The 25,821-nt window shown below is 44.3% G+C and overlaps 1 protein-coding gene and 1 long non-coding RNA gene across 3 annotated transcripts; one reads left to right on the top strand and one right to left on the bottom strand.

The window, feature by feature from the left end:
* Positions 1-5,510: 5,510 nt before the first annotated feature.
* On the bottom strand, positions 5,511-25,289 carry LOC109261521 (zinc finger protein 596-like). 2 transcript variants are annotated; one of them, XM_053900735.1, is made up of 8 exons: positions 25,106-25,289; positions 21,248-21,424; positions 12,877-13,043; positions 12,003-12,129; positions 11,189-11,284; positions 10,585-10,667; positions 9,045-10,144; positions 5,511-7,304 (listed from the first exon to the last, which is right to left on the bottom strand). In XM_053900735.1, the coding sequence occupies exons 2-8, from the start codon at positions 21,354-21,356 to the stop codon at positions 7,289-7,291; spliced, it is 1,698 nt and encodes a 565-aa protein (XP_053756710.1). In that variant the 5' UTR covers positions 21,357-21,424; positions 25,106-25,289; the 3' UTR covers positions 5,511-7,288. The 2 variants fall into 2 exon arrangements, with proteins under 2 accessions (XP_053756710.1, XP_053756711.1); XM_053900736.1 differs by having other exon boundaries at positions 10,104-10,144; positions 25,106-25,278.
* LOC109261523 (uncharacterized) lies at positions 9,360-16,859 on the top strand. Its single transcript, XR_002077425.2, has 2 exons — positions 9,360-9,406; positions 16,534-16,859. It is a non-coding gene; the product is annotated as an uncharacterized LOC109261523 (long non-coding RNA).
* Positions 25,290-25,821: the final 532 nt, after the last annotated feature.

Genomic DNA, 25,821 nt, shown 5'->3' with positions numbered 1-25,821 from the left:
GCAATCCAGAAGAAGTGGACAAATTCCTAGGAATATCTAAGTGACCAACACTGAAACAGAAAGAAATAGAAAGTTTGAACAGACCCATAACCAGTAATGAAATTGAATCAGTAATCAAAAATCTCCCCAAAATCGAGTCCAGGGCCAGATGGCTTTCCAGGGGAATTCGACCAAACATTTAAAGAAGAGTTAACCCTTATTCTTTTGAAGCTGTTCCAACAAATAGAAATGGAAGGAAAACTTCCATTCTCATTCTACAACACCAGCATTACCTTGTTTCCAAAACCAAAGACCCCACTAAAAAGGAGAACTACAGTCCAATATCCACGATGGACATGGATGCAAAAGTTCTCAACAAGATACTAGCCAACCGGATCCAACAGGCATTCAAAGAATTATTCACCAGGATCAAGTGGGATTTATACCTGGGATGCAGGGCTCGTTCAATGTCCACAAATCAATCAATGTGATACATCACATTAATAAAAGAAATAATAAGAACCACATGATCCTCTCAATAGATGCAGAGAAAACATTTGACAAAGTACAGCATCCTTTCTTGACAAAAAAAAAAAAAAAAAACCCTCAAGAAAGTAGGGATAGAAGGATCATACCTCAAGATCATAAAAGCCATATACGAAAGGCCCACCGCTAATATTACCCTCATGGGAGAAAAACTGACAGCTTTCCCCCTAAGGTCAGGAAGGCGACAGAAACGCTTTCTCCCTAAGGTCTCTCCACTGTTATTCAACATAGAGTTGGAAGTCCTAGCCTCAGCAATCAGACAACACAAAGAAATAAAAGGCATCCAAATCAGCAAGGAGGAAGTCAAATTGTCACTCTTCACCGACAACAGGATACTCTATGTGGAAAACCCAAAAGACTGCACCAAAAACCTGCTACAACGGATCCATGAATTCCGCAAAGTCGCAGGATTTAAAATCTTGGGGAAATAGATTCTATTTACGTAATGGGATAGAAAAATGCTTAGGGAGGAAAGCCACCACCACGGGGCGAAAACGCCCGAGGTTAGCTAGTGAGATACTGTAATGGGATCACGAAGGAAACTTGTTATATCACCTGAAGGAAATTACTTTCCATCTGGTGCCAATGTACCTTGATCACAAACTCCACATGCCCCCCAGACCCTTTGCTTCTTACTCACACAAGTTAATGATTACTATGTGACTGTTTGCTCTGTGTTCACGTGTGTAAGATCTTGTTTTCTTCACGTTCACTACACGGGTAATATCTCGTGAGCTCAATAAATATGGAGACGAAACCCCTGCTTGGGGCTCTCGTCTCCTCCTGGACATTAGCCTCTCTTGTATTCACTTCTGTGTCCACTCTTCTGCTGCACAAGAGAGAACTCCAGACTCATAGTCTGTGACAAAAATCAATGCACAGAAATCGGTTGCACTTCTAGACACTAATAATGAAGCAGCAGAAAGAGAAACCAAGGAATCAATCCCATTTATAACTGCACCAAAACCCATAAAATACCTAGGAATAAACCTAACCAAACAGGTGAAAAATCTATACACAGAAAACTATAGAAAGCTTATGAAAGAAATAGAAGACACACACACACACACACACACACACACACACAGGAAGAACATTCCATGGACATGGATTGGAAGAACAAACATTGTTAAAATGTTGATACTACCCAAGGCAATCTACATATTCAGTGCAATCCCTATCAAAATAACACCAGCATTCTTCACAGAGCTAGAACAAACAATTTGTATGGAAGCAGAAAAGACCTAATAGTCAAAAACAATCCTGAAAAAGAAAACCAAGCCTAGAGGCATCACAATTCCAGACTTGAAGATGTATTGCAAAGCTGTAATCATCAAGAAAATACGGTACTGGCACAAAAATAGACACTCAGATCAATGGAACAGAATAGAGAACCCTGAAATGGACCCGCAAACGTATGGCCAACTAATCTTTGACAAAGCAGGAAAGAACCTCCAATGGAATAAAGACAGTCTCTTCAGCAAATGGTGTTGGGAAAACTGGACAGCGACATGCAGAAGAATGAACCTGGGCCACTTTCTTAACACCATACACAAAAATAAACTCAAAGTGGACAAAAGATCTAAACGTGAGACAGGAAGTCATCAAAACCCTAGAGGAGAAGACAGTCAACAGCCTCTTTGACCTGGGCCGCACCAACTTCTTACTCAACTTGACTCCGGAGGCAAAGGAACCAAAAGCAAAAATGAGCTATTGGACCCTCATCAAGATCAAAAGCTTCTGCAAGGCAAAGGAAACAATCAGCAAAACTAGAAGACAACCGACGGAATGAGAGAAGATATTTGCAAATGACATATCAGATAAAGGGTTAGTATCCAAAATCTATAAAGAACTTCTCAAACTCAAGACCCAACAAACAACTAATCCAGTGAAGAGATGGGCAGAGGACATGAATAGACACTTTTCCAAAGAAGACATCCACATGGGTAACAGACACACGAAAAAATGCTCAACGTCACTCATCATCAAGGAAGTACAAATCAAAACCACAAGGAGATGCCACCTCACACCTGTCAGAATGGCTGAAATTAACAACTCACGAAACAACAGGTGCAGGTGCTGGCACAGAGGTGGAGAACCGGGAACCCTTTTGCATCATTGAAAGGAATGCCAACTGTCAGCTTCTGTGGAAAACCCTATGGAGGCTCCTCAAACAAGTTAAAAAATAGAGCCACCCTACAACCCAGCAGTTGCACTACTAGGTATTCAAACAGTACAAAAGTGCTGATTCTAAGGGGAACATGCACCCCAATGTTTATAGCCGCACTATCAAGAATAGCCAAATTATGGAAAGAGCTCAAAGGTCCATCGACTGATGAGCGGATAAAAGAGAAGTTGGTGTGTACACACACACACACACACACACACACACACACACACGCTGGAATACTACTCGGCAATCAAAAGGAATGAAATCTTGCCATTTGGAACAACGTGGATGGAACTAGAGTGTATTATGCTAAGCGAAATAAGTCATCAGAGAAACACAAACATCATATAATTTCACTCATATGTGGAATTTATGAAACCAAACAGGTATGCCTAGGGACAGGAAATAAAAGATAAAAACATAGAGGGAAGCAAACCATAAGAGAATCTTTTTAAAGTTTATTTTTGACAGGGAGAGAGAGACAGAGCATGGGTGGGGGGAGGAGCAGAGAGAGGGAGACACAGAATCTGAAGCAGGCTCCAGACTCTGCTGACAGCACAGAGCCCGATGCGGGGCTCGAACTGATGGACCGTGAGATCATGACCTGAGCCGAAGTCAGATGCTCAACTGACTGAGCCACCCAGGTGCCCCTAGAGAATCTTAAATAAAGAGAACAAACTGAGGATGAATGGAGGCACGTGGGTGGGGGGTTGGGCTAGATGGGTGACAGGCACTAAGGAGGGCACTTGTGTTGAGCACTGGGTGTTGTATGTAAGTGATGAATCACTAAATTCTGTTCCTGAAACCTGTACTGCACTATATGTCAACTAACTTGAATCTAAATAATCATGTAAAAAAATCATCATCTCTTCTAGTGACAGGCTGTATACTGTTTGGCAAAACTCGTAGCGCAGAAAGAAGCTATGAAAATCTGATTTTTCTCAACAGCCATGAATCCCCAAATCACTAAATGGGAATGAGTCCCATATTAGTCCCTCCCATAAATACATGTAGAAGTCCGAGATGAGAGAGAGAGAGAGAGAGAGAGAGAGAGAGAGGGCTTCTCCTCTTTCAGGAGGACAAGGCAGTAACTGGCTCCTACTGTTCATTTAGAAATGACTAATATCCCTCTTTCATATGTGGGAACACTGAGAATCTAATTATCCTGTGCTTTTTGAAGGGTATTACAATGTCTTTCTCAGTTCCCCCACTTTATCTCTTGGGCTTTTGTGTGAATATTTCATATAAACATCCACGAGTTCACTAATTTGGTTTTCTATTTTTTTTTAACTTTTTGAAAGTTATTTTGAGGGAGAGAGAGAGAGCATAAGCAGAGGAGGGGCAGAGATAGGCAGAGAGACAGAGAAAGAGACAGACAGAATCCCGAGTAGGTTCTGCGCCATCAGCCCGAACTGTGAGTCATGACCTGAGCCAAAACCGAGTTGGGCACTTAACTGACTGAGCCACCATGCGCCCCACTAGTTTGGTTTTCTATGTAAAGCCTGTTAACCTCCTCCATTAATTTCACTTATAGACCAGAGTTCGCTAAAACCAGAGCCATTGCACTTGTCTCTATTTAAATATATTTTTATTACTTTACTCTATTTAACATAATTATTGTAAATTCCTTTCTTTGTGACTCCAATCTAAAAATATGCATGGGTTTTTTGGTCTTGTCTATATTTGTCCTTTACTCCCACCTCCCATCACGTTTCCTTACTTTTTTCTTGTATACCTGAGATTTTCTTCTTCCTCTTCTTCTCCTCCTCCTCCTTCTCCTTTTTCTCCTTCTTTTTGAAGACTTTACTTTTAAGTAATCTTGATTTCCAACATGGGGCTTGAACTCACAACCCCGAGATCAAGAGTTGCATGCTCCACCACTGAGCCGGCAGGGCGCTGCTCTGAGATCTTCTAAAAGGGAGACGCTGGCACTGATGTTGTTTTACATAGAGATGGTGACTATCCCCTTCCTTAGGCAGATAGAATTGGGACACATCACATTTTCCCCATTCTGTAATCGGAATGCGCTCTGCCTGTGTTGCCACTTTGATTTGGAGTGAATCTGACCTTCATGCCTTCAGGTTCATTCTTCTAAAATCACTGCGGATGTCTTCCTGCTGTTGGAAGTAATCTCCCAAAACCATGGGATTGTATTACACCACCTTTCTTGCCAGTCCCGACCTAATAGCCTGTAAAGAAAAGCAGCCCCGTTTGGGGGGACTCTTGCTGATTTCAAGCTGCCACGACAGTCTATGTGCCTATCAGCTTGTTTTTATTCCCTGGTGATGTCTTTCTCCCTGAGACTGTCAGTGTCCATACTAAGCAATTTCTTCAGGTGTGGAAATGTCTGGTGATCTCACCTCCACTAACGAAGGCTTTTCCCCGGGTGGAATCTCAGTTCAGGTAATCCTTTCTGGTTCCACAACGTTTTAGACTTTAACAAATACACCTTTTAAGTGAATATTTAATTTCTACTGTTATTCCACCTCTACTCACACCTTATCTGGAAGCAAAAGCCCCAATATTTTGCATGCACAAAATTCAAACTTATTTCTACCAAGCCCAGAAAGGCTCCATCTTTTTTCCTGGAATTTCATTCTCCCACCCCGCTAATTTTCAATTGCCTCAGTAGAAAATCCAGTGTGGATGTGCCAATCATCTCATTGGATTTCCCTAGTCTCATGGATTGTACCTCAAAAACTCCTGTTTAAACAGGTAACATGACAAATCTTCAAAGATCTGTATATTTTAATCAGGTTTTGATGTTGCTTTTTATGGGTAAGACCAATAAAATCTACTCAGTCATGGCAGAAACTGAACTTCTTTTACTCCAAATATTTTTTATTTCTATTTAATTTTTTTTAACGTTTATTCATTTGTGAGAGACAGAGCACAGGCGGGGGTGGGGCAGAGAGAGAGGGAGATGCAGAATTCAAAGCAGGCTGCAGGCTTCAGGCTCTGAGTTGTCAGTGGGGCTCGAACTCATGAACCGTGAGATCATGACCTGAGCCGAAGTCGGACGCTTGACCGACTTAGTCACCCAGGCACGCCAAATATTTTATTTTTTTTAAATTTACTTTTGGGAGAGAGAGAGAGCGAGCAAGCCTGCACAAGCAGGCGAGCGGTAGAGAGAGGGAGACACAGAATCCGAAGCAGATTCCAGGCTCCAAACTGCCAGTGCAGAGCCCAATGTGGGGCTCGAACCCACTAACTGTGAGATCATGACCTGAGCCAAAGTTGGACACTTAACCGACTGAGCCATCCAGGTTACCCCTACTTGAAATATTTTAACGCAAAGAATGCTTCAGTGTTTATACGTATACAACATTTATATGCAGGTTTTAAGAGCAATATGAATCTTCTGAGGAAAAATCCTCAGCTGACAGTTTGGACTCATACTGAATCCTTCATGCATTCTCACGGGACCCTGGCTAAATTTTCTGCATTTTTTTCTACCAAAAAAATTTTTTTTGGCTGGTATGTTTGTATCAAACACTTAGTATGCAGATCCTTAGGCTCCACCTGCCTCTTACACAATATACCAAGAACGAGCACTGCCAGGCTCTGATGGGCATCAGCACACATTCTGTGCCTTGAGCCTCTCCCCTCTAAGCCCTGGGTTGTCATGTTGATGGCAACATGTGAAACGCCTCAACACCAAAACACACATGCATAGCCAGATTCCCTTTATATGATGACTATATGTGTGTCACCAATTCTGTGTGGTCAGAAAGCATATAGTCATATAATCTGTACACAGTTGTGTGTCCCTGCGTTGTCTGACTGTGGGGGTGTTGGCCATAATTGTGTCTGTTGAGAGTGTGGTCAGGGTGGAAGGTCTACATGTGATTGTCAGAACATGTTATCAGATTGTGTGTGTGTGTGTCGAGGGCGTTTTGTTCACCGTGGGATCAGTGCATGCAGGAGGTGAAAAGCAAGGTCTGCCTGGCAACAGTCAAACCCCGGAGCACCAGCGAGTCCACTACAGGCCCACAGGCCACTGGGGAGCCTGGGAGAAGGGAAAGTAGCATCGTGGCATCAGGCCTGTGAGACTTGTTAGGGCCGTGGTGAAGGAAAGGCCAGATCCTGACCAGTGTAAAACTGGAATCCAGGGTCTGAATGGTTCAGAGATGGGGAAATCTGTGTGCACCAGTGATGGGGGCTGTGAGTGGCAGAGTTGTTGAGTTCGAACACACCGGTGCGGGGCAGTCATCAAAACATGTAATGGAGGGGTGCCTGGGTGGCTCAGTCGAGTGAGCATCTGACTCTTGATTTTGGCTTAGGTCATGATCTCAGTTCGTGAGTTTGAGCCTCACATCGGGCTCTGCACTGACAGCGCAGAGCCTGGCTTGGATTTTCTCTCTCCCCCTCTTGTCCCTCCCCTGCTCATGCTCTCTCTCCTTCTCCCTCTCCAAAATAAATAAATATTAAAAGTTTTTTTTAAACTATTATTTTTCTTCAATCGTTTGGTGGCCTATGATGGCACGTTTTGAGGCAGTGGCAGAGTGATCGCACTCATTCTGGAGCTGCGGGTTGGATCCTGAAAACTGGGAGAGCCAGAATAGAGTTCCTTCCAAAGTCAGCTCTCCCAGGTCACGCTCTGTAGCGCCTGGCCAAGAAAGGAAAAGAAACATTACTTGTCCCCATTGCCACCTGAAAACAAGAGCTGCAACGAGAGGCAGATGAGTGTTTACTTGGGATTAAAGATTTGCAGTTTGGGGAGCACCGATTCCAGCAGTAAACAGAAAAGTGTCCTATCTGTGGGGTGAAAGCAAGGGCTTTATAGGAGTACGAGGAAGAGGGGCAATTACATGGCTTGGGTAAAAGAGAAAAAAAAATTACTGATTGCTACTAACAGGCAGTAACTATGACCAATTCTGGAGAATGTCTCATGGAAACTTGCCAAGAGTATGTTATTCTGCTGCTTTGGGATGAAGTGTGCGGTGTACCTCTGTGAAGTCCATCTCATCTAACGTGTCACTTATGGTAGATGTTATCTGATTTTTGTCCGAATGATTCGTTCATTGATGAAAGTGTGTATTAACATCCCCCTTTTACTGCATAACTGTCTCTCCCTTGACATCTGTTTGTATTTGTTTTATATATGTAGGTGCTCCTATGTTGAGCGCATAAATATTTACAGATTTATATCCTGTTGTTGAATGGGCCCCCTTATTGTTAGGTAATACCATTCTTTGTTTCAATAATGGCATTTTAAAATGAAAATTTATACAGGGTTCAGTCACAAACTATATAAGAATCTTTAATTCATCATTACGACCTACATACGTGGTTAACAATATGTAGTAATGACGCATCATCTTGTGTTCTATGTTTTTCAGTTAATATTCAAAGACACTTTCTAGTTGAATCCAATCATCATAATTACTATTGCTGCATGAAAAATAGGACCCTGACCAACATAATGGCTTTTTAATCAACAACTTTGCTTCATATGCAGTTCCAGGAACCAAAAAAAAAAAAAAGTTACAAAATTCTGAATTTAGAACTGCCAGATGATGTCACAATGCTACCCTTCTTACATTTTTATAATAATAGGCTGTTAGGCAGAATTATAAATTAATGTCTAAATTGTGTGCTAGGACTTTCTTGATAAATGTTTCTCCTACTCAGGGATTTCTAATGCAAAGTCTAACCTTTCATCTGATTTTAGTAATGCTATATATACAGTGTGAGAAACTACATGTTGACTAAGGAATTAAAAATCACTTAGGCTGCCATTCGTTTACTATAATACAGAGTGTGAAGCTTCACTTGCCTACAATAGATTTTCTACTAGTCAAGTTTTTTTCCATGCATGTAACAATGAATAACTTCTCCAGCATTAATTTTTCTGTTATTCTCCTACAGTGACCTCCATCTGTAAAGATTTTCCTGTGTAAATTCCCACTTAAAAATTCCCACTAATCTAATACTTAGATTAGTATTCATACTGGATGTTCTTGTGCTACCTATGACCAGAGACCAGCTAATGTGTCTTCCTCCTTGATTATAAATATAGGGTTCATCCAAATGTAGTTTACTCATGTTGTGTAAGGAGGAGTTAAAAATGAAGGCATTTCTGTAATGAATATGACCATGGAACTTCTCCCACCTGAGTCCTCTGGCTGGTTTCACATTAGTAATGTGGCTGAAGGCACTTCCATATTCATTCACTAGAATTAGAGTGAATTCCATTATGGTCTCTAAGATCAGAGCTTATATCAAAGACTTTTCCACATAGATGACATGTTTATGGTTTCTCTCTAGTGTGTTTTCTCATGTGTTCTAAACCAAGAGCTTTGAACAAAGGCTTTTTCACACAGAAGACAATGATATGTCTTCTCACCAGTGTGTTCTCTCATGTTTTCGAAGATTAGAGCCTTGAACAAAGGCTTTTCCACATAGATGACATGTATATGGTTTCTCACCACTGTGAGTTTTCTCGTGTCTTCTAAGACAAGAGGTATGATCAAAGGCTTTTCCACATAGACGACATGTATATGGTTTCTGTCCAGTGTGAGTTTTCTTGTGTTTACTAAGATCAGAGTTTGTAACAAAGGCTTTTCCACACAGATGACATGTATATGGGTCCTCTCCAATGTGAATTCTCTCATGTCTTCTAAGACAAGAGCTTCGAACAAAGGCTTTCCCACATAGATGACATTTATATGGTTTCTCTCCAGTGTGAGTTCTCTCATGTTCTCGAAGGTAAGAGTTTTGAACAAAGGATTTTCCACATAGATGACATGTATATGGTTTCTCACCAGTGTGAGTTTTCTCATGTTTTCTAAGACAAGAGCTTTGAACAAAGGCTTTTCCACACAGATGACATTTATATGGTTTCTCGCCAGTGTGAGTCCTCTCGTGGTCTCGAAGGTTAGAGCTTGTAACAAAGGCTTTTCCACATAGATGACATTTATATGGTTTCTCTCCACTGTGAGTTCTCTCATGTTTTCTAAGACAAGAGCTTTGAACAAAGGCTTTTCCACAATGATGACATGTATATGGTTTCTCTCCACTGTGAGTTCTCTCATGTTCTCGAAGATTAGACCTTGTAACGAAGCCTTTTCCACATAGAGGACATGTATATGGTTTCTCTCCAGTGTGTGTTCTCTGATGTTGTTTAAGGGAACTACGAACAAAGGCTTTCCCACATAGATGACATTCATAAGGCTTCTCTCCAGTATGAATTCGCTTATGTCTAGTTAAAGATGAAAAATACCTGAAGTGCCGCCCACATTGATTACAAACAAATGGATTCTCTCCTGTGTGACTTATTTTGTGGGTATGAAGGTTGGCGTTTCGGGTGAAGTGTTTTCCACATTCATTACACTTATAGGGTTTGTGTCCACTGTCAGTTAAGATATGTTGCGTAAGTGTGTAGGTGTGAATGAAAACTTCATACCCACTATATACAGAGAGGTCTTCTCCTGCATGACGTTTCTGCTGTTGGGAAAGAGATGAGAGACTGTTATAGGACTTCTCCCAAACATGCATACACCCAGTTCTCTACCTACGAATTCCAGGCTGGCCATTCAGTGGTAATCTCCAACTAAAACCTTCCCCAGATCACTTACATGCACACGGGGTGTTCATCACTGACATGCACAAACATTTTTACCCTTGGTAGCATCTTTTTTGGAGGGCTGAGTGTTTTTGAAGATATCATTATGTGTCATGCCAATAAACCATGGTTATGCAATTATCCATTTCTCAGAACAATTATAGCTTAAATCCAGGCTAATTTCTTCCCCAGATGTAAATTGTCAATCACATTCTGTGAGAAGGCACTTATACTAATTGTTATGTGATTCTACAACTGATGACTTAGGCTCCACCCAGGTCTTTGAACATGAATAGGCAAGGTTCCTCCTCATGACACTTACTATTGTCCAGCAGTTAGGTGGGTCCTTGAGGTAGATATCTTGCATAGATATTATTTCTTGCTTGTTATGGCTTTTTTTCATGCCTAAAATAATCGAGGAAAAAAAGAAATAAACCTGAGAAACACCTTGAGTAGACTAGGGGAATTAAAGTGTTGACAAGCTCACAAGACCAGGTAAGCACACATGACCAAATAATGTGAAATTGAGGAAAATACTGGTGAATAGACATACATTTTAGAACAGTATCAGTTAGAACAAAACTCAATGTTTAAGTGAAAGAAAAATAAAATAATGATGGGCTGTTGCAGAGAATATCAGAGTGGAAATCCTAAAAGAAGGACACTAGAAATCATGACACAGAACACAATGTGAAATTTCACCTCCAACGAGGACAGGAACATTGCTTGCCTGAGGCGAAATGTAAGTACAGGTACATGAAGAGAAACTGATGTGAGAGAAATAATGACACAATCTGAGGAATGCTGTCTCACTGGCCACTCACAGTTTCTGAAGCTGTCGTTCACTCAAGGAAATCTGCACTGACATCAATAAGACCCTGCTTACTCACTAGCCTTCTCACACTGAGCGCATGTCTGCAGCTCACCTGGACTCCAGCCTTGGGGAGGTCCTCTTTCTTCCCTCCACAGCTCCCCTCTTTGCTCCCACGGGGAGATCACATCTGATCTGAAGAAATGACACCCTATATCAATGGAGAATGCTGTGTGAATTTGCAGTTCCGTGTCGAGAACAGCACCTGATATTCTACTGTACAGGCAGCTGAGGAAGAACATGAGTGTGGAAGAACAGCCCAGAGAATAACACCTCGAACACTAAAAACATTGATAAAGGCTCTCAGCCTGACACTGCACCCAAAGACAGTATGATCTCTGGTTGCTGATGCTCCTGCCCAAGCTGAGAGAGAGCAGAAGGCTTAGTGTTTGCATCCAGAAGGAATTAAATGTTCTCACAAGGGGATTACTATTTTCAAAGGGATACAATACACATAAGCTCCACCAGAATATTCTGTGGAGTTTTATGTGGAAAGTGATACAAGATGTTATATTTTCTACCGTGCTCACCATTCCCACACTGCTTAGGACAGAAAAATATTTAGGATGTTTATGTATTCATTCAAAAAATATGCACTGTATTCCCAGCATTGTTCTGGGTCTTGGAGAAAGTGCAGTAGATACACACTCGTGGCCAAGAAGTCTGTATTCAAATTATCATGTAACACACATGATGAAAGTAAAGAAAGTTACAAATTCCATCTAGTATTCAGAAATGCTACAAAAAAAAAATCAGAGCAGACAGCTGTATTAGAATATGTGGAAGCTCTCCTGGATACAAGGTTAATAAACAAAAAGATGGATAGATGTATGGAAGGATGGATGAATGAACAGATGTGACCGACTCACCCACAGAGACCAGATGACTAATGTTTTCCAGTGTCACATCTCTGTACAGCGTTCTCTGGGATGTGTCCATCAGGGCCCACTCTTCCTGGGTGAAGTCTACAGCTACATCTTTGTAGGTCACAGATTCCTAAAATATCAGATATTGTTTCAGTAGGGCCAGGCTGAACAATCCCTAGGGGGCAGCTGGCAACATGATAGTGATAGCAGATGGGGGAGCTGTATGAATAGAAAACTTAAACTCCATTTGTGGTTCAAATCAAATGTTCCTACTGTGCCGATCTGCCTTCTGCCCTTCAGACACATTCAAACAGAAATACACACACAATTACTTTATCATAAAGGAATGTCAATAGGAAATAACCTGGAAATTTTCCAGTAAGATGGCAATTTTGATGTCCTGGGTGGCAATTATAACCTAGGTTAAATAGTAAATAGTAGTGAGAAGCACCTGGCTGGCTCAGTTGGAAGAGCATGTGACTCTTGGCCTCAGGGTCATGAGTGTGTGCCCCATGCTCGCTGTAGAAATTACTAAAAAAAGAAAAAAATATATTTGTTTGTGTGTATATGTATATGTATGTGTATATGTATATATACACATATATATATATATATATATATATATATATATATATATATACACACGCAGATATACATGCACACACACCCACCCACATATATATATATATATACTGAGAGTTCCATTGAGGTAATGTGCAGTTGCTTCTTTTACAGCAAACACTTCATACATACAAGTGTAGGTATATTAACATTAAAGGTAGACACCTATGAAGCAATGCCCAGCATTCTGCAGGATGAACAACTCTCATGCAGAACTTGAGGTCAGCAAGTCGCACCTCTCATCTTAAAAACTCACTTGTTCTTTATAAGGTATCAGGGCAGACAGGTCCTGCGGTCCGGTTAGGGGCTCCTGAGATGGCTCGTCCGAAGGATGGCCCCACAGTGATCTCTCCTGCAGTGAGCTCTCCATTCTTAACAACAATGATGACTGCATCAATCCTCCGTATGGTAATCCTGTTTTTTCTGTTGAAAGGCAATAGAATCCTCTCGATTACTTATAGCCTCTCTAATCCTTCTAAAATTGCAACAGGATTCTAAATTTGACTCTAGTTTTATCCACATTCAGCCAAATACAGAGTTAATTTTTTGAAAAATACTCCCTAGGCACTGTTTTCAGATTTCCAATTTTAAAAAGTTTAATTATAACGGGGAAAATGGGTGAAAAGGGATAAGGGTAGTAAAGAGGATTTAGTCATCTTTGGAAGTTTCCAGATTAGTCAAGTGTATGTTACCAAACCTTTAGTAAGCTTAAAACTGAGGGGAAAAGAAATGATGGCTGATTTCCTCTCTCATACAAATGTTTCTTGTACTCTCTGGAAAACTGCAGAGCTGACCTGCTCAAAGGCCCGCCTCCTCAGTGGAATGTAATCTGCTGGTCCTGCTCATCTCTAGCACCTGTCACCACGTGCCGAGGACACTGCAGCCACTACCATGGCCCACGGGTAAATCACCCCCCAACCAAGCCCATACACTGCATGAGGAAGGAAAACTCTGCATATTTCTTTTCTGCAAGGACATCCTTAAGGAGCATGAGATACACTGGTGTAAATGCTGGAAAGGAGACTTCTTCCTGATCCATCCCTGACCAACAAAAAGTATCTGCGCGTCCTGGCAACAATGAACTAGAACCCAGACCCTTGAAAACTGCCTGGATGCACTTCGAAGACTTGGGCCAAGAGAAGCCTTCCCAGCCACAGGCAACAGAGGCATCATTCAGGAGAAGGATCGCGTATCCACCCACCTGCAGTTGCATCATCAAGGGTTCGGCCACCACGTCTCTTCCTCCGGATTTCCACTCACAGAGAATGCAAACCGTATGCAGGAAAAGCTGGGCAAGGAGAGAGAAGCCAAGAGACTCCAGTCTTACCCACAATGCCCAGACCCCCTGGTCATGAATCCCTGATGTGCCTGCATGCAACCCCCCAGCTCCCCCTACAAGAACACGCCACATGCCCTGAGACAATTGCGGGAGCTCTCACTTCTGCTTGGGTCAGAAGTGACAAGGCTTTGGCTACTGCTGCTCGTCAATAAGATAGGAATATTCTTTTTTATTTTCAGACAAGGCAATGAAAATCATTATTTCTAAGTTAACTGCCAACTTTTCATAGGGATATTTAATTCCCTCCCTGAACCCCAAACCTAAAAGTGCCTGACTTAGAAAACGTACAATGCAGAGGTTTTGTTTTATGAGGGAATATATTTGTTCAATCTGACATTTTAGTAAAGTTGTCACTGGAATATTGTCGTATATCAGTCATCACCACAAATGAGACCCCAGCATTTCATAAATCGTATATTTAAACATATTGGTAAAGTCTGAATTCTTACCAAAATTTTGTTTGTACTTAAATGTATTTCACGGAAAAATGATATTGTATCACAAACAAAAGTAGACAAAACTCACCTCCTTACACCTGGAGTCCAAAAAATAAGGAAGACAAATTCAAAGTTTAACAATAGGACTCTCTGCTTGGAAACTTAAGAACATTCACTTAACTAATCCTCAGAATAGATCCTGCTGTTTTCAGTACAGTCACTGTTATGGACCGGATGGCAGTGTCCCCTCCAGCCTCACCAAAGTCCGTATGTCAAAGCCCTAACTCCCCATGTGATGGTACCTGGAGGTGGGGCGTTCTGAGAGGTAATTAGGTTTAGATGAGGTCTTGAGAGGAGGTCCCCGATGAAGGGACTGGAGTAATTCTTAGAGGAACACACCACAGCTCTCTCTCTCTCTCTCTCTCTCTCTCTCTACCAAGTTAGGACCCAGTGAGAAGGCAGGCACAGCAAGGATACTGAATCTGCTGACACCTTGGTCTTGGGAGTTCCCAGGCTCCAGAACTGTGAAAAACAAATGTCGGTTGTTTAAGCCACCAATGTGTGGTATTTTATTATTGCAGCCCAGAATGACATGGACACGTGACACAGTTTCAGGAAACTTTAGCAAGATGAGGAAAGTTCATGGCTAAGGAATGATACAGCTAGGATTTCAGTTGTGTTCTGTTTCCCAAACTCAGATTTCTAAACATGGTCCTCTTAAGAGGTATAGCCCCCTGCCAGGTCTTACCAGGAATGCCCTGTCAGATGAAGAACCGGAGATCCCTCCAGCAATCAGAGCCTCTCTCTTTCCAGCTCATCCACTGACACCACTTAAAGTCTATCAGCCCCTAATTCCATCCCTTTTACTGCCCACCTCAATCCCCATGCACTCTTTTCTGCATGCATGCAGGACAAAAAAAAAAAAAAAAAGCAACTTTATTCCAACTGCATACACGGGACCTATCCCAATGCCTGGTTACATGGCTCGTGCTCAATAACATCTGAGACAAAAAAGCCTGTTTTGTTAGTTCTGCCTTCTTACCTCCCTTATACGTCCATTTCTTCCACCCACTTACCGACCAACACCCTGTGACAGACAACAGTCATGGATTGCTCAAAATCTAAAAATTCGTATAAATAGTTTTCTTCACCCCAACAACTAATGTTCTGACATTGCCTGGGTGTCCAAGGATTCAGTTCATTCTGACACCATCTTCCTGGAGTCAGCATCAGATTCCGCAAGTTCAAAGTCTTAGCCCCATGAGACTTCCTCTACTTCAGATGCCAACCATAAATGTAGTGCCCAGACCGCCCACATTTTCTGCCGAGAGCATTGTGGATTCAAGGGTTCCCACAATCCCTCAAATTAGGCTTGGCAATTTTCTAGAATGACTCCTAGAATTTAGGAAAACACTTTACTCAGTTTTACTGGTTTATTACAAGGATGAACAGTCAGATGAAGAGGTACACGGGTGAGGTCCAGAAGGGTCCCCAGGGCAGGATCCATCAGTCCCCATGGAGGTGGGCAGGATTACCCTCCAGCAGATGGAAGCTCTCACCAGCCTGCAGGTTGGTCTCCAGTGTTCAAGAGTGTTTCTAGAGCTCAACCTCCAGCAACCACTCCCCTCTCCAGAGGCTGCTGGGTGGGGCTAATATCACTTACAAGTACAGATTTCATTCCTAACACTCTCCAGCTTTAACTTCTTCCCTGCTTTCTCACTGGCCTTACAAGTAGGACCTTTAGACCTGCCATCATCTTCAGAAATCCACTAGCCTGCCTCCCCGTCCAGTCCACCCAACTCACCCGACTGTAGTTTGCTCTCAGCCCCTGGGACACAAATGGTTTGGCTTCTCTCAGCAATTTTACACAAGTTCTGTTACCAGGGGAGGGGGGAAAGTCTCGAATAGTGCTCCTGCCTACCTCCATGGGGAGTCCTGAGGCTTTGCTCAAATAAGTTTTTAGGAAACTGACTAAAACATCTGTATTTTCTACTACAAGTTTTCCTAAAAGATATATCCTTTGAGATTCTGTACACAAAGTTTTCTTGTTTTTTAAAAATTTCTTTAAATGATCTCTTCTAAATGAGCCCTTAAACAACGCAGGATCTGACCACGTATCCTTTTTACTCTCTAATAGAGCTCCACTCTCTGTGTGGCACAAGCCTGGTCCACAGTCTCCTACCGCAGACACTCCTTTCTGATGAGCAGAAGCCCTCATTGCCTCAAGGATGGTGCAGTGTGACGAGGCTGGCAAGACAGGAACGTGTCCGAGAACCAGGGAAACGAGAACCTGATTACCTTAAATTCCCGCTGTAAAAATTATGCTCCCTTTTGAGAGTTACTATAGGTTCACTTTTATATTTGATACAAACACATTAAGAAGAAAAAAAGGACAAACTGTTCTTTTGGGAACCAAATGCCTGTGCCTGAAATGAAAATACATTGCCTGATTTTCCTTCACAAGTAATTTATTCTTTTATATATGAAGACAGATCCTAAGACATATATACTTTTTCGTATTATTCAAAAATAGTTGAAACACATCCTATGTATGGGGAAATGAACATTGAAGGTATAATTTATTCATGGAACCTATCATATTTTGTGCGTGTAGAGCATGGCAGTCGGTAGCATGTCAACTAAATCTGACTTGGAGAAGAGGAAGGGTCTGCTCTAGGATTTCATTTGCTTGCCTGGAGATGAAGAGGAGGGGGCTGCTGAAGGTGGTGGCCTGGGCCCAGAAGAATAGAGAACCTCTTCTCCTCCAGGTCTTAACTACAGGCAGGCACACTTTGTTGTATTGTGCTTTACAGATACTGCTTTTCACAAAGGTGTGTGGCAACGCCATGTTGCTCGGTGCCATTTTTCCAAGGGCAATTGCTCACATTATCTCTGTGTCACAGTTTGGGAATTCTCACAATATTTAAAACATTTTCATTATCATATTTGTTACTGTGGTCTGTGCTCAGTGATCTTTGATGTTACTATTGCAATTGTTTTGGGGTGCCACGAGCTGTGCCCATAGGTGTGGGCTACCTTAATCAGTAAGTGTTGTGTGTATTCTGACTGCTCCACCTACCAGCTGTCCCCCTCCTCCTCTCCTGGGGCCTCTTTTCCATGAGACAGCCCTACACCGGCCTCCTAAGTGTTCAAGGTCTGTCACGTTAAATCAAGAGCTAGAAATGAATGAGCTTCGTGAGAAAGGCACGCTGAAAGCAGAGACAGGCTGAAAGCTAGGTGTCTTGTGCCAAAAAGTCAGCCAAGCTGTGAATGCAAAGGAAGAGTCCTTGAAGGAAATTAAAAGTGCAACTCCAGTGAACACATGGGTGATAAGAATGTGAAGTGAGGGGAGCCTGGGTGGCTCAGTCGGTTAAGCGTCCGACTTCGGCTCAGGTCACGATCTCACGGTTCATGGGATCCGGCCCCGTGTCGGGCTCTGTGCTGACAGCTCAGAGTCTGGAACCTGCTTAGGATTTTGTGTGTGTGTCTCTCTCTCTGCCCCTCCTCTGCTCATGATCTGTCTCTATCTCAAAAATAAATACACATTAAAAAAAAGACAGTGAACTGAAACAGACCTATTGTAGATATGGAGAAGGTTTGTGTGGTCTGTATAGAAGGTCACCATTCCCTGAAGCCAAAGCCTAATCCAGAGCAAGGCCCTGACTCTCTTCAATTAATTCTCTGAAGGATGAGGGAGGTGAAGAAACTTCAGAAAAACATCTGATGCGAGCAGAGGATGGTTGGTGGGAGTAAGGAAAGAAGTCGCCTCTGTAACATAAAACTGCAGGGTGAGGCAGCGAGTGTTGATACAGAAGCTGCAGCCAGTTATCCAGAGGATCTGGCTGAGACAAATTCATGCTGGTGGCTGCACCGACCAACAGCTTTTAAGTTGGAAAATCTACTGGAAGCCTTCTGTTAGAAGATGCCATCCAGGACTTTCATAGCCAGAGAGAAGTCAGCGGCTGGCTTCAAAGCTGCAAAGGACAGACTGACTCTCTTGTTAGGAGCTAATGCGGCTGGTGACTAAGTTGAAGCCAACACCCATGTACCATCCTGAAAATCCTGGGGCCCTTAAGAATTATACTAAATCTACCCTGGCTGAACTCCATCAACAGACAACAAAGGCTGGATGATAGCACATCTCTTTACAACGTAGTTTGCTGAGTATTTAAGCCCACTGTTGAGACCTACTGCTCAGAAAAAAAATCCTTTTCAAAATATCACTGCTCATTGACAATGCATTTGGTCACCCAAGAGCTCTGATGGAAATGGACAATAAGATTACTGTAGTTTTCATGCCTGCTAACACATCCATTCTGCAGAATGGCAGGGGCAGTGGGGTCAGACATATGGATTCAAGACCCAGAATGTTGATAAATTATACAGGAATAAAAACTTACAAAGATTTCTATAAGAAAATAAATCCAAAAACAGATAGAAGATTTTCCCCTCTTTAACTTGTAGGCACAGTTCTTTTTTTTTTTTTTTTTGTTAATGTGTATTTATTTGTGAAAGAGAGAGAAAGAGAGAGGGCGGGCAGGGAGAGAGGGAGACACAGAATTGGAAGAGGCTCCAGGCTCTGAGCGGTCAGCACACAGCCCAACATGGGGTTTGAACTCACAGACTGTGAGATCATGACCTGAGCTGAAGTCAGACACTTAACTGGCTTAGCCACCCAGGGGGCCCGAGGCACAGTTGTAAATATGGCATAGTTGAATAAATCCTGAAAATATCTGTTGTTAGAAAACAAAAGTTGTTTTAAAAACGTGTTCAGAGAATGTGGTTCTGAGAAAGTAGAGAAATGATAGTGGCAATCATTCATGAGGAGATCAGAGGAAGAGTCATACAGAGAAAAACAGACAAGTGCAAATGGCCTGAGGTGGGACAAGCCAAACAGGACTGTAATTAGCAAGTGGATGTTGGCACTGGGATAGAGAGTCACAGTAACCCCCCTTGGGTGACAGGTAAAAGGTAAGTTTTAATATTAAGTATCATTTGTTTTGTGCTGTATTCATCACTGGCAAAAAGTATTAGAATCAGTTTGTGTAATTTTTAGGAAACAAAAGACAATATGGAAGCTTGTTTTGAAAGGAAAATGGATAGAAGCATTAATATACAATTACTGAGACAGAGCTCCTTATATGCCTGGTTGGCATTTATCCCAATACAATGATACCTGAGGCAGAGTGGAGAAGGCAGGCACGAATCTTAAAAGACTGACATACTTAAATTGGGTCTGATAGTTGGCTTCCTAGTGCTGGTTCCTTCTATCCCTTTTATTATTATTATTATTAATATTACTATTTAATGATTTGTTTATTTTGAGAGAGAGAGAGTGGGACCAGGGTAAGGGCAGAGACACAGAATCCAAAGCAGGCTTCAGGGTCCAAGCTGTCAGCACAGAGCCCAACATGGGGCTCATACTCACAAACCATGAGATCTTGACCTGAGCCAAAGTGGCATGCTCAATTGACTGAGCCACCCAGGAGCCGGTGGTTCCTTCTGCCCTTTTAAATTTTTTTTTTTAACGTTTATTTATTTTTGAGACAGAGAGAGACAGAGCGTGAACAGGGGAGGGGCAGAGAGAGAGGGAGACAGAGAATCCGAAACAGGCTCCAGGCTCTGAGCTGTCAGCACACAGCCGGACGCGGGGCTCGAACTCACAGACCGCGAGATCATGACCTGAGCCGAAGTCGGACACTTAACCGACCGAGCCACCCAGGCGCCCCCTTCTGCCCTTTAACTTAGCAGTGCAAGATAATTAGTGTTTATCAGACAGAACATGAGCAGCGTTCAACCTGGAAAACAATAAGAGAATATCAAATCCCTAGGCTCTGCCCTGTTGATATATAATTCGCAAAGATTTCCCAGGATATCCTAGTTCTTATGTTGCAATGTTTTATTCATCTTTGATACGTACAGGGCTTCTAATGGAAAAGGCAAGCTTCCTTGATGGAAGCTCAATGTGACTGAGAGACAGCTGCTATGTCGCGGTGTCAGGAAGAGGCAGAGTGGCTCAAGGTTTCAATACAGGAGTGGTGGGTCATTTGAAGTTCTGACATCCTGATTTTTGTCTCAGTTATGCAGTCGAGTGTTAACATTCAGTCACAGGACAATGGTCATTCAGGTGAGAGAGGAGATGCTATCTTCAACCTATCAGGTTCAGTCATCCTTTTGAGTCTTTACAGATCACCAATGTGATTTGTCATGTGTTGAATCAGCTGACATCACTCATCATTGTTCTCCATGCCATTAAAGCATCAATAATCAATATTAATCAATAATATTGATCAATAATCAATAAAGCTCCAGGCCTGACCAGCTACTACATTTCAGCAAACGCTACCAGTGGTTTGTGTGTGTATGCTCTGTAGCCATGTGTTCAGAGCTCTTTCTTCAGAGAGTTTTGATAACATGCAGATTCACACATGAAAAAGCCAATGCACAAGTCAAAATTCACATAGTTATGTGAAATAATTTTTTAAAAAGGTTGTAACATTTATTTATTTTTGAGAGACAGAGTGTGAGTGGGGGAGGGGCAGAGAGAGAGGGAGACAGAATTGGAAGCAGGCTCCAGGCTCTGAGCTGTCAGCAGAGCCCGATGCAGGACTTGAACTTGTGAACCACGAGATCATGACCTGATCCAAAGTCACACACTCAACCAACTGAGCTACCCAGGTGCCCCGTGAAATAATTTGTAACCTTAATGAAAAGTGGTTTAAGAATATTTCCAGTATAATAAACAATACTTATTCATGTAGGGTTGAATTTTCTCCTGGAAAAAAAGGGACACAAGATAACAGAGACTCAAAGACATTGTGTATACAGTTTGCTTTACTCAAGATACCTACCGTATGGGCTCAGCTTCTCATAGGGATATGTGCTCCACATAGACCCAAGAAAACTCACTCCATCTAATGTGGGGACTCTCAAGTACACATTATGTAAACACCTAAACATCGAAGATTTGACGGAGAAGGTGGTCTGCAGGCTGGATGGGTCACAGACAGAATTGTATCACTGGACTCCTAGGCAAGCAGAGAGGGATAAAGAAAAGCAAACAGAGAGTCCAACTGTCAAGGCCACTTAGCCACCAATGGTGTAAAGTCCTGGCTGCTTAATCAGAGTCCACTTCCCAGCAGGTCTGAGTGGAGTAAGCTGAGCTCGGGGGAATGGAGATTTGGAGACTTGGAGGAGCACTGGGTCCCGTTTTTTAAGGAACTCCATAGTGGTTACTGTTCTGTTACCTAAAAGAAATATGTCTTCCAAATTCTGAATTGATTTGAGTTCAAATACTAATATTAAATCAACCTAAAAGTTTTGAGAAAGAGGGCACCTGGGTGGCTCAGTTGGCTAAGCATCTGACTTAGGGTCAGGTCATGATCTCATGTTTCCTGAGGTTAAGCCCCACGTTGGGCTCTCTGATGTCAGCATGGAGCCTGCTTTGCATCCTGTCTGTCTTTCTCTCTGTCCCTCCCCTGTGGCTCACTCTCAAAAATAAACATTAAAACAATTAAAAAAAAAGTTTTAAGAAAGCCAGAAGAGTGTCTTCTCTTGTAAATAATCCTTGAGAAGTTACGCAGCATGAGTGGCTGGAATCAGGTATTGCCAAATTCCAACCAGGATCACATTTCCAAAGGAAATATAAAAAAGAGATGTTAACGCTTTCATGTTAAACTTTCATGTTAAAGTTTATGGAGTGTACATTGGGGCATGTGGAGGGCTCAGTGGTTTGAGCATCCAAGTCCTGATTTCTTGGCTCAGATCATGATCTCACAGTTCATGATGAGTTCGAGACCTACATTGGGTTCTGTGCTGACATAGCAGAGCCTGCGTGGGATTCTGTTTCCCTCTCTCTGCTCATGCTTTCTCTCAAAATAAATAAATAAAAACTTTAAAAAGGTATAAATGAAGATACTGAAATTTGAAGATCTAATTTCCTTACTGATTTTTAATGCTTATGGTGTGAAACCTAGTAATAGGAAACCTCCCTAAAATGGAGTGGGCAGATGTGGCAGGGAAAACTTTCACACCCTAGAACACACAGTCAATTGCAGACCCAACAGGAAGAGGGACTGGACCCTTCCGGGACTTGGCCTTGCACGTGGATACTACTCAACAAGTCCAGCAGGAGGAAGAGACCTTTTCCTCAGCCCCCAGAACAACAGTTCAGCCAGTGAGAAGCCACCACACTTCAAACTCTGTTTACTCCAATGGACTTTTAGTTCACAGCAACCTTCCCAAATTACCCCTTTTCTCCTTAAAAAAGCAAGCCTCCCCTTGGTTCCCATGCTTCCCTACAGTTTTTCTAAAGCCTGTTTGTCCAGGATTGCAATTCTCTTTTATTCATTCCCAAATAACCCCATCAGTTGCTGCTAAAATAACAGGCAGTTCTACTTTTTTTTTTTTTTTTAAGACAGAGGGAGAAAGAGAGCGAGCGAGCATTCGCTGTCGCGCAGGGGAGGGTAGAGGGGCACAGGGAGAGAGAGAATCCAAGCAATTTCCACGCTCATCGTGGAGCCTGATCTGTGGCTAAATCCCATGACCCTAGTAGCATCAAGGCCTGAGCTGAAATCCAGGGTCCGACACTCACTGACTGAGCCACCCAGGTGCCCCGTGGCAGTTTTGTTTTTAAGGTTAACAATGGCAAACAAGAAACATCCCTCAGATATCCAATGTCCTCACATATTGAAAAATTACTTTTTCATTAGTTGAAAGCAAAATACGCTTCCTAAATGGTACCAATTATACAAGCCTCATTAATTATCCCAACGACTTAAAACATTAAAATAAAAACAGTGATTAGAATATCTATACACCTCGGGGCGCCTGGGTGGTTCAGAGGGTTGAGCATCAGACTCTTGACTTTGACTCAGGTCATCATCCCAGGGTCTGGCATCCAGAGCTGCATAGTTCGGCGCTGGATGTGCAGCCTCCTTGGGATTCTGTCCCTCCCTCTGCCCCTCCCCCGCTTGCACTCTCTAAATACAACAAAAACAAAAGAATATCCCATACTTCTCAAAAAAAAAAAAAATCTTCAGATAATTCTGGAAGTCGCCCAAGAAAACGTGAAGCTGCAATACAACGACGACTTAACGACCTAAGGCGATTCTCGGTGACAACCACGCTTCTCCCCAAGTCCCGTACACTCAGCCTCCCGTTGAGCACCCTCTGCTCTGGGCCACGTCCAGCCTATCCCGCCGGATCTCCGCCACTAGCATAGACCCTGCCTGCCCTGCTCGGTCCATTATCCCGCGCCAAGTGAGGCCGCCGCGGCCGCCGTGGTCCCGCGAGACCCGCGCTCGCAGCCCGGTGTGTCCAGCCAACAGGGGATATGCACACACTTGTCACCCTAACGGGGACACAGCGGCGCGTTCAGTGCAAGAGGCTCCAGGGCTCGGAGTCTCACCTGGAACTGCTCGAAACAGTCATGGCAGTTAGGGAAGTAACAGCCAGCTCCCTCGGACCGGAAACACCCCCAAACCGAGAGGTGCAACCAACCTACTGGCGTGTGGGATGGAAGGAGGGGCGGGTCCGGAGGGTTGGGCGGAGCGGGGGGGAGGGTGACCCCTCCCCCAACAGCCCGGACGCTCCTCGCCTTCCAAGACCCCGCCCCAATGGGGACACGTCCAGCACTGGCCTCGCCCCTCAGATGACGTGCCTTTCCCGCTCTTCGCACACCTTCCCTAAGCCCCGCCCCATGCTGGACACGTTTTACGCCGGCCCGGCCCCTTGGCAAACGCTTCTTCCCCGCTCTTTCTCCCTAGGCCCCGCCCCACGCTGGCTACGTCCTACACCGGCCGCCCCGTTCCCCTGCGGTACCCTCTCTGCTTACCTTCCCTGCGACCCGCCCAACGCTGGCCACGTCGGTGGCCGGCGTCGCCCCGCTGCTGACGCCCCGTCCCCGCTCAACTTCACAAGGCCGCGCCCCACGCTGGACAGGTCCTAGACACGCCCCGCCCCTCCGCTGACGCCCTGGTTCCTCTAACCCTCCCTTAGGCCCCTCCTCGCTCTGCCCACCTCTTGCATTGGCTCCGCCCCTCCGCTTAGGTCCCCTTCTGGTCTCTGTTCAACCTCCTTAGTCCCCGCCTCACGCTGCTCACGTCCTCCCCGGCCCTACCCCTCGGCTTTTGTCCCGTTCCCGCTCACCCTCCCTATGCCCCGCCCCACGTTCGTCACGTCCTACAGCAGCCCCGCCCCTCAGTGGATGTCTCCGTCCCCTCCCTCTGCTCACCTCCTTAGGCCCTGGCCCGCGCTAGCCACGCCCCAAGATGGCCCCTTCCTTTAGCTGACACCCATCCTGGTCTTTGCCCACCTTCCTAAGTCACGCCCCACGCTGGTTACGCCCTGACCGGCCCCGCCCCTCCGCTGACGTCTCCTCCTGGTCTCTGCTCACCCTCCCTAGTCCCCGCCCACGCCATGTCCTCCCTCCGACCTGGGTTCTTGCTCTTCACGTTCCCCCCACGCCCTGCTACCGCCGGGGCCGCCGCCTCCGCCCCTGGCCCTGATATTGGCCTGACCCCATTCCTCTCCCAGACCCACCTCCGAGCCATTCTCATCCTCCTGCAGTGAGGCCCTGCCGTGGCCAGGCCTTCCATTCGCGGTCACCTTGTGGGCGAGGCCCCTGGGCCCTGGGCTGGGGGAGGGGACGACCCCGTTGTGTGACACCTCGTGCTGTTCTGTCCCCAAACCTGTTCCCCCGGCCGTACCTGCCAGAGTGTGCCTACATTCCCGATATCCCACTGGAAAGTGAGCTGCTAGGACGTAGACGGCATCCGTTCCGTCGCCGAATGCCTAGTGGGCGGCGACTTGAGGGAAGAAAGACCGGGAGGGAGACGCCGGGCGACCGCAAAGGGAGAGTGAGTAAAATGAGCAGCCTAGAGGATGCCACGTGGGGGGTCCTGTGCACTGCGGGAAACGGTCCTAGTGGACGGGAGTGCCCGGGCTCGACCCAGCGGGAGCAGCGGAGGGCTGGCGGAGGGGCGGGGGTGGGGTGGGGTGGGTAGCAGGGGGCACATCCCAAATGCATTCCCTTTTAACCTTGTTGTGTGAGGGTCATGCTAGAGGTCTCCGTGCTTTCCCAGCCTTCGTTACATTTTGAAAATATTGTTGGGTCCTAAGTAATTTTACACCAATTCATGTGCACTCCGTGAGGATATTGATCATTTGTTACATTAACAGAACTAGTCTAACAGCTTCCCGTCGTTCTTGTCATCTTTGGACTGAGCTGGCTGTGAGCTAAGGTTTCCAACTGTATTTTCAAGTTTCCTGTGTCCTTTTTGTACAAATGTTCAGGGATGGTACAAGTTGTTCCCGGCCCCTCCCCGCCCCCCAGGACTTATAAAATTTATTGTCGTTTTTCAGTGTGCTCACCACCTTCTCAGCGGCTTCTAGTCCAGCAGCAGCCTTTCCAGGCAGGCCTAGA

Source organism: Panthera pardus, unplaced genomic scaffold, assembly GCF_024362965.1.
Source record: "Panthera pardus isolate Hobbes unplaced genomic scaffold, ASM2436296v1 HiC_scaffold_13, whole genome shotgun sequence".
Taxonomy (NCBI): Eukaryota; Metazoa; Chordata; class Mammalia; order Carnivora; family Felidae; genus Panthera; species Panthera pardus.
This window is presented reverse-complemented; position numbering and strand designations above follow the sequence as displayed.

Excerpts from the sequence above, each read along its gene's own strand:
- LOC109261521 (XM_053900735.1), bottom strand. The coding sequence starts at position 21,356 with ATGTTTAGGTGTTTACATAATGTGTACTTGAGAGTCCCCACATTAGAT. Across the intron at positions 13,044-21,247 it reads TGAGAAGCTGAGCCCATACG|AAAAAACAGGATTACCATAC; the intron begins GTAGGTATCTTG and ends GCCTTTCAACAG. Across the intron at positions 10,145-10,584 it reads CACCTAACTGCTGGACAATA|CAGAAACGTCATGCAGGAGA; the intron begins GTAAGTGTCATG and ends CTTTCCCAACAG.